At 43.3% G+C, this 15,563-nt stretch overlaps 1 protein-coding gene across 1 annotated transcript in view; it reads right to left on the reverse strand.

Moving 5' to 3' along the window:
* The window catches only part of CNNM2 (cyclin and CBS domain divalent metal cation transport mediator 2), a 118,744-nt gene that overhangs the window by 8,246 nt on the left and 94,935 nt on the right, over positions 1-15,563 (reverse strand). Inside the window, exons 3-7 of the mRNA XM_066191000.1 lie at positions 13,465-13,602; positions 11,201-11,370; positions 8,197-8,290; positions 5,796-5,861; positions 1,953-2,137 (exon numbers count right to left, since the gene is read on the reverse strand). Coding sequence (XP_066047097.1) covers positions 1,953-2,137; positions 5,796-5,861; positions 8,197-8,290; positions 11,201-11,370; positions 13,465-13,602 — 653 coding nt within the window. The remainder of the gene's footprint in view (positions 1-1,952; positions 2,138-5,795; positions 5,862-8,196; positions 8,291-11,200; positions 11,371-13,464; positions 13,603-15,563) is intronic.

Raw genomic sequence — 15,563 nt, forward strand, 5'->3', positions numbered from 1 at the left:
GCAGGGATTTATTCCTATGCAGAGATTTTTAACTCAGATCTCCATTTTCCTCTAACCATGCACACACACCTTTAGGACCAGAACCAGAGATCAGTGAAGTCTTTCTCCCAACTTCAGTGAGCTCTTGGTGAGGCTCTAAGTGTCCCTATAGAGCCAAGCCAGCTCTATAGTCCAAGTATAGAGTACAAGCATTCCTGCTCTTGTCTAGGCCAGCAAACACAGCAGGAGCTACAGCCTTATACATAGAGACATTTGATTCTAGAAAACACTAGGATACCCATAGAGATGAATCCAAATTAGCAACCCATGAAGTTTTCCTCTGGTCTTTGCAAGAGCTGTCTGCACTCAGCTGAACGTGATGACAGGAGCTGGCCTAGAGCACAGAGTGCCACTGCCACAGTGCCCCAGGGACAGGGAAGCCCATAGCCCCGTACATCTGCACGTGGTGGTGGAGGGCAGAATTCCTGCTGGAGGCACAAGCCTGTGAACTCCTCCAGGCCAACCTTCTCGGCCAGGACAGGCAGCAGGATACATGTGCACTGGCAGCCCCGTGAGCCTACAGCAGTGGATGATATTGGCAGGCAGGAAAGTGGAAGAGATGAAATGACTTTTAGGAAACCATAAATTTCAGTAGCAACACAACAGAGGGACCGGAAAAGGACAGAGTCAGATGGAGTAGGTCACAACCCCAAAACCAAAATTCAAACATGCATGAACAGGTTACAACCCCGATTTTACAAGGTATTAATTGAATGAATGACCATGTGGCACAGTGAAAACACTGATGTTGAGTACTCTGACTTATGCGTAAAGCAGAGTGATGCAAGAGGTGTGCAAGTCTGACTGCAGAGATACCAGGACAGTTTAACATTCATTAGCCTCAGTATGAACACAGTGAGATTTGGAAAGACTCCACATAAACCAGCATAGGGTGAGCAGCTGCTCTGTACAGCAGATTAGCCATTGAAATCTGTAGTGAGAATCACTTGCGCAGTGATAAATATCTACTGATGTAATCTTTGAAGGATTGAACCATTGACCAGTATGTTTGCATCTCAAAAGTTCTGACAGCAAGACTTTACTCTCCTTTTAAAATTTGGCTACAGAATACTCAGTTTAGCATTCTAGTATGTCTGCCCTATTCCATGTTCTTAACACTGAATTAACTAAGAGAAGTTAAGTTCACAAATCGCTTGAGCTGCATACAAACTGTGAACATGCACTTAATTTAAGAAAAGCATCAATGTCAATTTCTGGCAATGGGACATCAGCTTCCCTGGACTTCCAGCTGGGCTGGAATTGCTGCCACCATTAGCTGTTCCTTAGCTCAGCTAGATTTCCTCTCCCACAGGACTCGCACACATTTCAGCGTGGGATGCACCATGCTGGGGGACAGAGCTGTAATTCATGCAGCAACTCACTGGTAGTATGAGACATGAGTCTAATACATGTGAAGTTAAGATAAAGAGAAATGTCCAAGACTTCTCCAACCAGAAGAAGGATGGCAAGTCAGAAAGTAAGATCAAGAACCCCAAACTGAAACCAAAATCAGAAGTGAATAAAAACTGCAACCAACAGTAAATGTCTCATCCTTTAGAAAAAGACAGTGTCTGATAATGAAGGGTCTCCATTTCAGACGGGTCCAAAAGCTCCACGAGGATAGGTCTGACTAAAAGCAAAGAGGTTATTTTCTATAATATTTCCTCCAAGGACCTGAAATCCAGAAAGTTATGTGACCAACCTACTTACGAGTCCAAATGAGAAGAACAGTGAAGATAAATCAGTGGACAGCAGATATTGTGAAAGAAAGTAGTTTAAAGTAACTTTTAAACAGCTGCTTTCATAATGCTATTTACTCACAGAGGAATTTAGAGGGAATTCCCTTCCCCAGGCTCTCCATCCTACCAGCCAAGCCTGACTTTCCAGCGGGGTCTTTCTAGCTTTTTTCCTACCTTGACAAACTGAATGTCTGTGAGGGCTTTCACTGAGTAGTCTGGAACATACACTTGGAGGAAGGAGGCGTTCAGCTGGTTGTTGCTGCTCCCTAACGTCGGGGTGACTGCGTCGATGCGATCGCTCCGGTTTAAAGAGTCTGAGTGATTCAAGCCACAGGGCCGAGGCGGAGACTTGTTTTCGGCTAAGGAACAGGCAAGAGCAAGAGATTTCTTAAATCAAGTAGAAAGCTTTTAAAGTCACCAGTTTCAAAGGGACATAATAAATTGTGATGTAGCACAAATAAACTGCAAATGTTTAAGCCCTTCATCAGTAGGTATGTGGCTAAACAACCAAATTATCCTGAAAAATGGTACATTTTCAGTCCAGAGCTGGTAGCCAGCATCACTGAGTATGCCCTAAACAAACCTGTACTTGTTTTCACTGCAACAGACATGCCCTGAGAACACAGTGCTTAGTTGATGAGCAGAAACTATCACAGAAACGTAACTTCCCAAGGCTCCCTTACAGGAGCCCTTGATAGATCATGCTGAATATCTTTTTTTCTCAATCATTGTTACTTTGATCCACAGTCAGTTCCAGCAGAACCTTACCCCCTTTTATGTCATTTGGTACCTTCACATGCCTTTTTCCCTGAACTAGAGCAGACATTTTCAGTAGGAGTAACAGAGTCCTCAGTGGACCAGAATGCAGTGCACATGACAATTACTTCAACATTTCCTCTCAGTGCTTGAAGTGGCAAAACCTCAATGAAGGAAAGCAAACTCCATGAGGTACATGCCAGCCAGTCACATAGGCAAAATAGTCCATGCTTCAGAGAAAAATCTGTGTCCAGGAAAGGAGAACACTACACACATCATTTTCTACCACTGGCCTTTAAGTCCTGCAGGGTTTCACTTTGAAGACCTCATAGCTGACCCCTGTGAGTGTGACTGGACACAGACTATCCAAAACAAACGTGCTTTCGGGACACCACAGACATTCTGCATCTGTGGCTTCCACCCACACAGTGACCCAGAAGATAGGAGGGCAGAAATACATCCTAAGAGAGATTCCAAGGCCTCCTGCAGAAGGGCTGCCCCCTGGGCACACACAGTACATACTAATCAAAAAACTGTCTTTAGGACCAGAGAATTTTTGTATCTTAATGCACTTTAAACTCATTCAGCCAGCCCAAACTAAAACTTGATGTAAACTGCACAACTCACCACATGATCCCCATTCTCAAGCTCGAAGATCATTTTCATATAATCTTAAGATACAAAGTCCTTTGAGCAAATCAACAAAATATCCTTACAAAAATTTCAAATTATTTATTGAAGACTTTCTACATATAATTTTATTTCTTAAAAAAAAACCCCAAAACTTCCCTTCAATTTTACCCTACCTCTACCACTTAATCACTTGAAATATCTCCTTGTTCAAATGACACAGCCTGTTCCACATGTCTGAATCCAGCCTTTCCTAAACCTAACACTTTAGAATGTAGAATTGCCCTGATTCTTATTCACCACTTAAAATCCTTCTGATGTTGTCTTTCTTGCAGTTTTAAAAAGGAGAACAAAAAAATACAGGTTCTGACAACTTAATAATTTCCACACCATTTCTGGACTATGGAATTAATGCAGGTCCCTATGGCAACACCAAGAGCAGGCTTAGGAGGAAGCACTCAGAGCCTTGCAAGGTTTTACTCTGTGCCAACTTGCCAACCTGAAAGCCACAGCAGGCTCCAATAACTGCTGCCAGGAGCCAAAACTCTACTTGCACACAGGGCTTGATGCTGAAATTCCCACTGGAGAAGAATGAACTGGGAAGGCTGGATGAATTTGTCCTCTTTCCCACCTGTATACACAAAACATGGCTGTGTGTGACAAGAACAGCATCGCTGCTGCTTGGGATAAAGGCTTCCATCTGGAAGAACTTCACACTAGTGTGACTTGCATCTGCCTTTTCTTTCCACCAGGGATCTTGGTACATTACTTAGATTAGTACATTACTAATAAAAAACAAAGGATATAGAGCAACATGGCAAAGCATTATAAGAAAAAAAAAAAAAGGGAGAGGCGAGACAAAGTGACAGAACAAAAAGGTATGATTTCTAAAAATGTGAGGGAAACAACATGATTTCTGGATAGCATTCAGATCAAGGAAGGACAAGAGAAGATATGAAAAGGAAAGGGTACAGAAAGAACAGATGACAAACACTAGGCAGGTCCATGTTAGAGCTTCTCCACCCAGGTTTTCCCACACTCCTCATCTTTCTATAGAGGGGATAAAGAGCACAAGCCACAAGATGGACATCAGTACTATTGTATTACAAATTTGTCTTTAAACAACAGGATTATTTTCATTAGCACCCCACAAAAGGTCTGAGTTTCATCAAAACTGGTACATTGCCACAGTGACCAGGCTTACACTATCAGTTCCTTACACAGGAGATTCTTCCCACTATTGTTTTCCCTTATTTTTTGTATTTTTTTTTAATTTAACTGGGGGGAAAACTATGAAAGTATGCTTGGCATTTATACTGGAAACAACCTGTGCAAAGTCTGTATTTATCTGTAGAATGGAAAAGGGAAAATAAAAGTAAAAAAGAAGACCTGGCAAAATAAAAGAACGAAGCCAAGAAAGATAATGAAAGTTGCCAAGATTAAAGGAGAGCCATCAGGTACTTCAACTAAAGAAAGATTAAATTTCTTCCCCTTCTTTGGTGTTCAGCAGCAGGAAACTTTAACAGGGAAGGAAAAAATCCCCTGCAAAGCAACAACCTGTAGTTTGTTCAGAATGTGCATGAAGATAATTTAGGGACCAATGATGAAATTAAGTTTCTAAAGTTAAAGAAAGAGGGTGAAGTACCAGAAGCAGATGGTGAAAATGTATAAAATGCATGGTATGTATTAATGTTTAAGATATGTTTCACTTAAATATGCATATCATTTTCTCGTTTGCTTTCAATTCTAGGGAAAGACTGAAAAAAACTGGAAAAAACTTCAAAAGGAAGACATATGCTCACTGTGGCCCAAACTACTTCAGGATTCTGCTCTTCCTACAGACTTTCTTGATGGGTTTCCATTTTTCCCAACCACTCCATGCATGTAGTGTCTGCAAAGCTCAGTTCTTGATGCTTCCCAATTTACAATCTCTCAACCACATCTCAGAGCTCTTTTTGGCCCAGTTTGTTCCCTTCTTGGTCCCTGTTCTCCAAAGGAATTTCTCTGCCAGTCAACTTGGTGACAGACCAAGGAAAGGTTCTTAAGCACAACAGGAACCAGAAAATCCTCCCACAACCCTCCTGTACATTCCATTGCAAATCCATCCACTCAGCAGATCACTGTTCTGGTCCCTGGCATTAACCTCACTGAGACAAAGCTCAAAGCTTTCCAGGAATTGAAATGGCCAGACTATATACAAACTATAGAATTTACCCATATGAGAATATAAAATACTTTCATTAAAGAAGTTTTCCTTTTATGGCAGTTTAGCAGCAGACATTCTCCACTGCCAAACACATTTTCTTCAGAATTTTTTATGCCTCAGCCTGGGGGAGAATACGTTCTTCTAAAAAAATCCCCCCTCCTAATTTTCCACCAGCATCCATATGAGAAAAAAGAACAAGCACACATTACCAAATATATTTTCTTAAACATGTTTTTAGTTCTTCCCATTTTGATGACTGACCAGTTTCCATAAACAGAAGTTCAGGATACTTACCTGTAAGGCACAACTCTGTGCTGGACTTCTCCCTAACGAGCAAAGGGGTCAGACAAATACAGACTGCAGCTGACTTTTTATGACATCAGGGCAGTCACAAGAATGGTGAAAATAGAAGCATGCAGATTTACCTGGAGAACCTGCTGCTAACAACTCTGTTCTGCTGACAACAAAGGTACGAGACAGGGACAAGGGAACTAGAAGAGGGAGAGAAAAAGGATGAGATCACGACCAGAAAGGCAGCAGCTATCCACACTCGACAGGGGAAGGAGCCAGCTGACAAACTGACGAACTAAAACCAGAAGTGCAAATCAACTGTGAAAAAGCAAAGGGTTAAAACAAAAGCAAAACCAAAAAACCACAATCAAATTTAGGAATAAACTGAAAAACAAGACCAAGGAATTGGAGTGAAGTGAATAATTTTCACTTGCTATTTTAAATGATTATCCAGCACCAAACAGTCCATCAGGGTATACTCATGTTTTGAAATAGTTCAAAAGGAGCAGTGGCGCCCACTCCAGCTTGGAAGGCAAGAATAAAAACAAGCCAGGAAGCATTCAGGGGTGCTCTTCCTTATAGGAGTCAAACAACATAAATATAACTAGAAGATACTTCATAGTTCCTCAAGTTTCCAGTAAAATATCAAGCAAGGCTGTGGTTCTCCAAGTTCATCCCTGCTGGGCTGCGTATCGTACTGCTCACCATTACTGCAAATCCCTCCCCAGCTGTAGTTAAAGAAAAAAGCTTTATTCTTTTCTTGTTTTGTTATTGGTTCTTTTTGCTGTTTGTTCGTTTGTTTATTTTCTATGGTTTTGTTTGTGGGGTTATTTTGGTTTTAGTATTTTACTCCCCTGTTAGTGGCTTCATCTTCCAGGTGGGGAGAGCAAGCATGTAGAGTTTATTTAGGACATACAGAAGAGAAGTTTTCCTTCACTCCACAATAACTTATACTTTCCCTGAGCTTTCCTGTCTACACAAAGCAACAGGAACTTATTTTTATGAACTCATCTCAACAGAAACCTCAGGATGCCACAAGACATCATAAAACAAATTCTGTGAACCTGGAGACAAAATGACAGATTTGCTATAGGTAAAAAAATAAGAACAAAGCCAACCAGTTGAAGGTAAATTCAAGATTGGCTGAGATTACTTTACCATAGTGCATATTCTTAAGTGCGACATGGTGAAATTAAAGACGGATTTCAGACCATTTGACCTGATAGGACCTGGGGCAACTGGCAAGGTTGTGGGGCGGGTTAGGAATGTAAAAAATACCAAAACCTGACAACACATGGAAACATTCAAACTGAACAATGCTGGCAAAACAGAGATGCCACAGGTGTTTTCCAAGTGTAAGCCCGGTAGAAGTGACCATGCCTGACCACCCTGGCTCCGTGCCTGGCTCATACTGCAAAAGCTGAGGATATGATGCAGTTGTACACGAGTCACAATTCCTCATGAACATGTCTGCCATTACTGAAATAAAATCCAACCAGTGCTCTGCATGCGTTAAAATCTCCCAAATCTCAAAAAGTATAAGTTACCGACGAAATTAAAGTGGACATAATTAAGGAAATAGTCTTGCCTGTAAAAGTGAGATCACAGAGGTCCAGAGAACTGCTGCTGATTCTAGAGTCTAACAAGGTTACACTCGTAACTCACAAAACCATTTCCATTCCACCACCATTTGATAGTGTGCATACACACAGGTAGACACATGTAAAGGGAGCACTCCTGAGTGTACAATTAAAACAAGCTGCCTCTCAAGTGGAATGTAAACCCTGCTGAGACAGGACACAATTTCAGCATGAGAAACATCTCTCCCTGAAGGCCAACACCAGTCCCAGTGCCCCAGCTCACCCAGCAGGGCTGTACATTTCCAGCTGAGGTCAAGACCTCAGTGGTGACTCTGCTGGCAATAAAATACATCACCAAATGCTGAAATGTAGCATTGGAGCCAGCTCTTGGCAGACTATATGAGAATTCCCTGACCTGTGCCAGTGAGGTGATGGTTTGTGTGCTGGTAGGTGGCTCACACTCACACACCACCTCTTCCCCCTCGCTGATTTCTCAGGTACATTTCCACACAAGCTGACAGGAAAAATTGTTTTTCTGGCACTGTTTCATCTTTTCTCTCGAGACAGTGTTAGGCACAAGACTGGTAAAGAGAACCATCCCCAACCTAACCGGGCGGTTGCTCCTCACACCACTAGATGTCCCTCTCTCACTAATTATTTATTCGTGTTAATTCACTCCCTCTTACCCTGCCACGAGCAAAACTACAAAGCTTTCCACCAGTACCAACCACATCCCTCTCTAAAGTCAATGCTCACATCCTCTGGGAGCTGGCAAACTACTGCAACTGCTGAGTTCTGGAGTCAGTGCCAGCATTGCCCCCAGCCAGCCCCCCCAGCGACACTGTGGAGGCTGTGCTGGCAAGGAGGTGCCAATCTCATCAGTCCCAGACACAGCTGGGCAGGACTGCGCAGGAGAGCTCAGACTGTTTCAGAAGCAGAAGATAAGAGGACATACCTGGTGATGCTGTGAGGGCCATCACCCCATAGTAGGAAAAAGCACCAGCTTCAAACTTCATCCCCTCTTTCCCAGCCTCCACTTCCACTTTCCCCTGTTAAGGAAAAGGAGAGAGAGCTGCAATTAAAAGGGACCATGGGTCTCAAGGCACAAGATCAGACTTGAGGCCTGAAAGATAGTTTTGCCTGACATCCCTAAGCAGTGTCATGGCCCCTGCAGTTTGTAGCAGTGCCTGAACAGGGACAGACCCTGAAGGGAAACCAGCATTTGTGCCCTGAGCTACTGAGCTACCCTGGTCTTTGATGCTTCATGGGCAGCATAAGTCTTTGCAGAGGAGCAGGACCAAGACCACCACACAGCTTTGGGTTGGTACTATTGCCCTGCTCCAAGTGTTGCCAGGCTGTTTTCCTTTTCTGCAAAGTGAAAAGATACTCCTCCAGTAGCACAAGTTTAAACACAGCACAATCATCTGGGATCTTGAAGCACCTAGACATTTTGGAGCACAGCTCACATTCACACAGAATTCCCTCTAAGACAAATGCAGGAAGGGAGATAGGAGATAATGTGTGAGGAGGCTGGCTGCCTACACCAATGAGATTCCCACAGAAATAAAGCCCTTATTCTTAAAGGAGCAGCCTTGAGGCTACTTTGGTCTTCATGATTTCTAGCAGATTCACAGATCCCAACACCAAGATCCTGCTCTTTTGCAGAGTCTTGCCTACAAAAGACCCTCAGTGCTTCCCAAGCCATAAAAAACTACACTATCATGCAAGTACACCTGTTTCTGATGTGGGCTCAACCAAATGAATAACACTATCTCCTAGACAGGATTCCAGAACAGAATCCACCCACCCAGCTATCAAACACAGCTGTAAAACATCTCAGTCACTCTGGTATACAAGTAGCCAAAAATAAATGTCTTTTTAGTGGGGCCTGTTTTTTCATGTCCATCCATCCTTACCGCACTGAGACTCACAGCACACCACTGCAGACAGAAGAGATCTCATCCAGCTTTCAGGCTGAACTACACAAAATTTGGAATTTCAGGCAAACAACGTAATATACCCACAGTGCTTCTCCTGTGGCTAGGTTGGGAAGGGGCGACAGACTGCCCATCCCAGGTGTACTAAGGAGACTGAACATCATCTGAACACAACTGGGTGAAAACAAGGCCAAAAAGGTAGAATTCATTTCTAAGTGTTTATTTCATTAAGTCCCATTTAAAATAAATAATCATGCCTTTAAATTTACAGCACTGGACAAGGGAAGAAAACGGTGATAATGAACTCAACCTGCATGAGCCCTGATACCAGGTCAGTTTATCTAACTGTCCCAGATGAGAAAAAACCCAAAATCTGCCTAGCAGGAAGAGAGTGCCCAGCTCATAAATCCACTTTCCTGCTATCACTGCTATTTATATGAAGCAACAGCTTCATACAAATCCCTTTTAAAACCAATTTCAGTCTATGACACAAAAGCAGCTTATTTCTTCATTATAAGCCTTCCAAAAGGTACAATTTTGTCACCCAGACAAAGACTGGTTACACTCAAGAAGAATATACATTTAATTGTTTAATTGGCATGCATTTACTGTGAAGGCATTCTTGGTCCCCTAGTGTGAGAGAATAAGTCCAAGTCTATTTAAATAACAAAAGCAGAGTATTTAGCCCCTCTCCCCTCTTGATCTTGGCAGAACCAACCTTGTTAACATTTCTGTAGTATGTATTTACTGCAACACTCACTTTTCCAAAGCATTACAGACCTGGCATGTTGTGTTTGCTAAATATTTATTGATTGCAAAATGGCTCAGAAAGAACTGATTGTTCTTTTGTATCCCCATGTCCTCCATTTACATCTTTGCAGCATTACATCAGGAGGATTATCTTGCCTTTGGAATATTTCAGATTGTAACAATTCAGCATGTAAGAAAGAGCAGTTAAAGAGCTACCAGTGGTTCCTCAAACTCTTAGGAAAAGAAAAAAAGATTTTTTTTTAAACATCAGAATTATGTTGATCCCACAATTTAATATCCCAGTGCTCTCATGCCTGTTTATCACAGAGTGCTTAAACTCGTGCCCTGACCTTTTCTATTTTAAAGGCCATGTTAAGATTTCAAGCCCTGTGTTAAAATTTCAGCAACAATGCCTGTGCTTTTACAACCAAAACTGATCTTCAGTTGTGCCAGACACAGCAGAACGTTTCCAGCAAAATCTCTCTGGAAGGAGTATTCCTGTTTAAATGGTGCTAGATAGACACTGAATTTCTGTGTAAAGCTTTACCTAAGCCATTCAACCATTCCTGACTGATAACAAAACCTGGGAGATGCCAGCACTGGAAGCAATCCTCTACAGAATACACAGAAAACAGTCCTCCCACACCACCCAGAGCTCCAACCTAAAAGCCATGCAAGAGCAGGCATCTCAGGTCAGGATAAAGGCTTGGATGGCAGGGTTCCCAGGTCTGCATTCTGCCAGGCTGTAGCAGGAGGTGACATCAGTTCAGTAGATGGCACAAGGCCCTCACCAAAACTTGTGCTTCTCACTACACCTCAGGCACAGACTTCAAAACTGCACAGAAAAATGTCATTTCTCTAAACCATCAAACTCCCCACGCCTCCCCTTGCAAAAGGAAAAGGCACAGCAGATAAGGCTGGCCAAATTCTTATGACGTGGCATTTTTTGCACCCCTATTTTCCAAGTAATGCCAATGGGGATTCATTTACACTCTGCATCTGTGGGATAGCGAAAGCATAAGTAACTTGGCAGATGACTGAAAATAGAAAGTGCTTTCTATTCTTCACAAGTGGTTTAACTGTGGGTGAAAGCACCTGAGTGAGCTCTTCAAGGTTGGCAAGGTCATAAAGCAGGCAGGAGCATTTCCCAGGAGCCACAGCTCCCCTCCCATATTTGAAAGAAGACAAACTTCAGCAACTGGAACAGGTGTAAAAGTGGATATATCAGGAGATAAAAGGTTTTGCACATATCTACACAATCACATGTCTGACCTGTAAAATGAGAACAAAGTAGTCGACGGGCTTGTTTCGCTGGTAGAGGTAGTGTTCTGGGGCTTTCTTGTTCTTCTCGTCGTATTTCAGCTCCTGGATGACGTTGGGATGTTTTAGCAGCCTGAGAAGGATCTTCTCTGACATCTGGGATGGACCAAATGCTTCTACTTCTACAACACAAGATACAAGTTGGCATTACACCTCATATGCCAGGCAAGAAGTTAGCAATACTCGTTAATAAGCATTTGCCTATAAAAGACACACAGATGCAGAGAGATCCATTATGGAATTGCAGGTTTCCTGTCTTTTGAGACTGTTAGAGTTGTAAAGGGAGGGGAAAAAAACACAGTAACACCCCAGCTTCCATTACTGAAGTATTTTTCAAAACAACCAAAAATCATGTCTTCATCTGAAAGGGAAAAGAAAAGGATAGTCTTGCCCTCTTGAGACTTCTGAGTCAGAGAGTTGTATAAAGGGAAGAGCATTACAGTTGGGGCACAGAGAACCTTTGAATTTGTTTTTTCCTTCACTAAAAGCTATTACAGTCACTGATGTATTGCACTTTAGTAAAACTAAAAATTAATTCATTACTGCTTGGGGCCTAGAAAGTTGCTCTAGAGAGATGCTGTACACAAATCAGACACAACTGGGGCTTCCATGGTTGATATGGAAAGAGTGACTCAAAGTGAGAGAAAGTACAGGTCAGTTCAAACCATGTGGGATTAATGCCTGACACACAGAACACAATCCCTATCCACTTGATCTTCAGTGTTTTCAACAGGAGCTGTTTGAAGCAGAAAAGCTGATCCTTGTGTGGGAGAGGTAAGCCAGGGACGACGAGAATTACACATGCAAACTGATAAGCTTTCCCAACACCTCATTTCAGAACAGGACCATTAACAACCCATCATCTGCCAAAGATACTATTCTCAATTTAGAACAGAGAAACCAGAACTGTAGCTTTCATCTTTTATAGCAGTGGCTTCACCGACAGACCTGTATTTAAGCTACACAATCCTTTCATCCACAAAACAAGTAGAGAAGCAGCACTGTAAGACTATATCTGTTGAGCAGGTGTTTATGGAACTCCATCGAGTCTTGTACACTACATGAACAATGCCTTGCTTGCTGTTAAATCCACATCTTCCTGTTGAACTGTTTCCTTTCACCAAGGACACGCTCATTTCTCATGAGCCGTAGGAGTCCGAGCCTTCTAAGGAATTACTGCCCCTCAGCTGAGATGTGATAACCGATCATGTACATATTTCTTTCAAGTCATAGAGGCAAAATAAAGCATGAAGACAGACTAGGAGCATCTAGGTAGGCAGTTACTGCATCTTAGAGGAGGGGAAGTACTAACTTCCAAGTGGAGCTGGCAAACTTCAGACAAAGCAACTTTATAATTTTCCACCCACGAATATATGTTGAACACAGCAGCGAAAGAAGATCATCTGAAAGGCCTGCATGTGGCAAGTCTTTATACGTCAAAGAGAGACAGCACAAGCAATAGGAAGGCATTTTTCCACAAGCTCTCCTGTTTAAAGGCCTCATCTCTGAGGAGAAAGGACCAAGTTTACGACGAAAGGCAATACCAGCTGCAAGAAACCATTCAAGGCCCTGGCCTCTCTGCCAGACTGCCCACCCAAGGGCTAAAACATCAAGGTGTTCTGGGATGGAGACAACTGTCCTCTGAAACCTCTGAAGTCATCAACGGAGGTCCCACAAGCCAGACAGAAATCCATTTTAAAGAGTACAGTTCAACCACCTGTGCAGTCTGCAATAAATGTATGAGGAGAGTTTTTCACTTGGAGTCATAAAGTCTCATGGAACAGGTTTAGACCTTCCTGCAAAAAGTCCAGCATCTCTTTCTGGAGAAGGCGCCAGAGTGCAATTACAGCCAGCTGGCCAGTGGTATCGAGTCCTCTTTGGTTTGTTCCCTGAGCTCTTCCTAATGGGGTGTACTTGCTAGTCGTTAATCTGACGGACTCTAGACATGCAGTGCGGCACTTGGCATTCATCCTTACCTTTCAGACCAATTTAAAGTTACTGGTCCACCCCTGGTATATGTCTCAGAGGGTTCATGCCGACACTGAACACAGGAGAGGAGAGAATTTAAAAAGAAAAACACAACAGTGGCATTATTTGTCACCCCACAATCCAGCCTCCCTTCCCGCCTGTACTGTCCCACCCACCTCACCGGCCTTTGCTGACAAACTGCCTCCGAGGCTCTGGCATGATCACAGAAGGAGATAACCCGCACTTGCCTGTTGCCAGGAACCGGTGCATTGCCAGGAGGAGCTGCGGTGATATTTTAACCTTCATCTCGCTGTCTGTCTGCTTGAAGGCAGAGAAGTCCTGCTTCCTGTCCCGATGAGCTACTTTCTTTTTCGTCTTGTTATCAGCTGGGGAAGGGAGGGTGGGAGAAGAAAGGAAGGAAGCGATTTCTGTTAGAACGGGGTCCAACATGAACCACGCTGGCCAGAGTCAGCCAGGGTGGCCACGCAGAGCACGAGGTGCAGGCAGACCCCTCTGCAAAGCCCAAACCACAGACACTCAGGAGCTGTGCAGCCATGGACCCCTGTCCTGCACAGCCAGGCACCCCAGCCTCTGTCATGTCTCTGTCACCTTGGTCAGGGGAAAGTCTCTGCTTGCAAACACCTGATTGCAGAGCAGCTCTGCATGTTACGCTTCAGGTGGGGAGAAGTCTTGCTCAGTACTACTAAACATCAAAAGGTATTGTTTTACAAGCATAGCTATGACAGCTGCTTTTTAATATACATTCCTTAGAAAATTCCCAGCACATACACAGAGGAAATAGACAATAACTTAGTTCTTTTGCTGTACCATTGGCTTCAGTGACTCTGCACAGTTGTGGCAAAATCTGCATGCCTTTGTCTGAAGTATTCCCAGTGTCTGGTATATGGAGTTTCTTTTGTCCTGTCCAAACTTTGGCAAAAGCTGACAAGGTGTACAGCCTGGATGTGGGAATCTCTGGCCACTTTACAGGCACTGAAGCCAGAATAAAGTACAGAATAGCTTCAGAAATTCAGATATGGGTATTTGCCTGCTAGTGATCCTGGACTCCTGTCCTTTATTCATTTAAAGACTTGCCACTTGGTTCATCTGCATCTTAAAACATGCTCTGTGGTAAGGAATCTCCATTTTTGAAAGACAACATGAAAGGGACACAAACAACCCAGGAATTACCACCTACGCCCTGAGCTGATGTTCCAACATATTTAGGAAACCAGGTAAGTGGACAGCGATGGGTGTGTTGGGGTGTGGTATACATCAGTTCCAGGGAGAAAAGGTCTCTGCTCAGATGGCAGGGTGCTGCTCCTCTCTGGTGATACCACGTGTAGGGTGGCAGTGGCTATTAGCAGCAGAATGCTGTCAGACAGCTCTGAGCTCCACAGAGTGCAGGAAGCCCAAGTGTTGAGGCAATTCCTGTGAGCCCCTCAGAGATGAGATGTATCAGGTTCAGGTTCTAGGGCCCTTGAGGGGGAAGATCCTAAGAATATTGCAGCTACTTGTCTATCAGCCCCTTAGTCAATTGGAGTAAAATGACTGGACTTCTGAGGGACCACAGGCAGCTCTGGCACATCGATTCATGGCACAGGATTTGGGCAGGCACACAGAGAGGTGTAGATGAAGCTGACACTGTGAAACTGCACATAATCCCAGGTTCTTGTTCAGATTTTGAGTTACACATGCAAAGACTAAAGTGATGCACTGGAAGCCACTGAGATCTGGAGCCCTTTACAAGTCCAAATACATGCTACAGACTACATAAGGCTCAGAGTGGCTGAGTCTGAGGCTTGGAAATGCATAATATTGGTCATTAACAGGTTTCTAGATTTCCTCAAGTCACTCAGTCTTTTAGATCCTCAGCTTCCCAGGAACATGCTTCCACTACAGGACTATCACAGACTCAACAGCAATACTGTACTGACAAATGTACCTATTTGAGATATCTCGAGCATATTCTGTGAGCAGTGCAAACCTGAAAGTTTGAGATACTTGTTCCCAGGCACATGGAGAAGAACAACGATGACCCATGCCCCTTTTCTTCTTTGAAAGAAGAAGCCTCTTACCCTAGTAGTACTTTACCTAAGAATTGGACTACATCAGGGACTGCAGTTTCTCTTCCAAAAGCAGGAATAGAAACCACTGACGGGAGTGGCTACAGACTAAAAACAATCCCTGCTTTAGGAATATAGTTTGAGACAGACCTTATCTGTACTTGCAGTTAAAGAAAAGAAGCATACCAAAGCAACGGAAAATTAATAGGAAAAAAGTCACCTAGAAGGTCTCACTAGGTCCTACCTCTTGTAAGAGATAAGAAGAATAGAAACTGCTTTTT

The sequence above is a fragment of the Chamaea fasciata genome, unplaced genomic scaffold (genome assembly GCF_029207755.1).
Source record: "Chamaea fasciata isolate MVZ Bird 193981 ecotype frontalis unplaced genomic scaffold, bChaFas1.0.hap1 SCAF_9, whole genome shotgun sequence".
Lineage (NCBI taxonomy): Eukaryota > Metazoa > Chordata > Aves > Passeriformes > Sylviidae > Chamaea > Chamaea fasciata.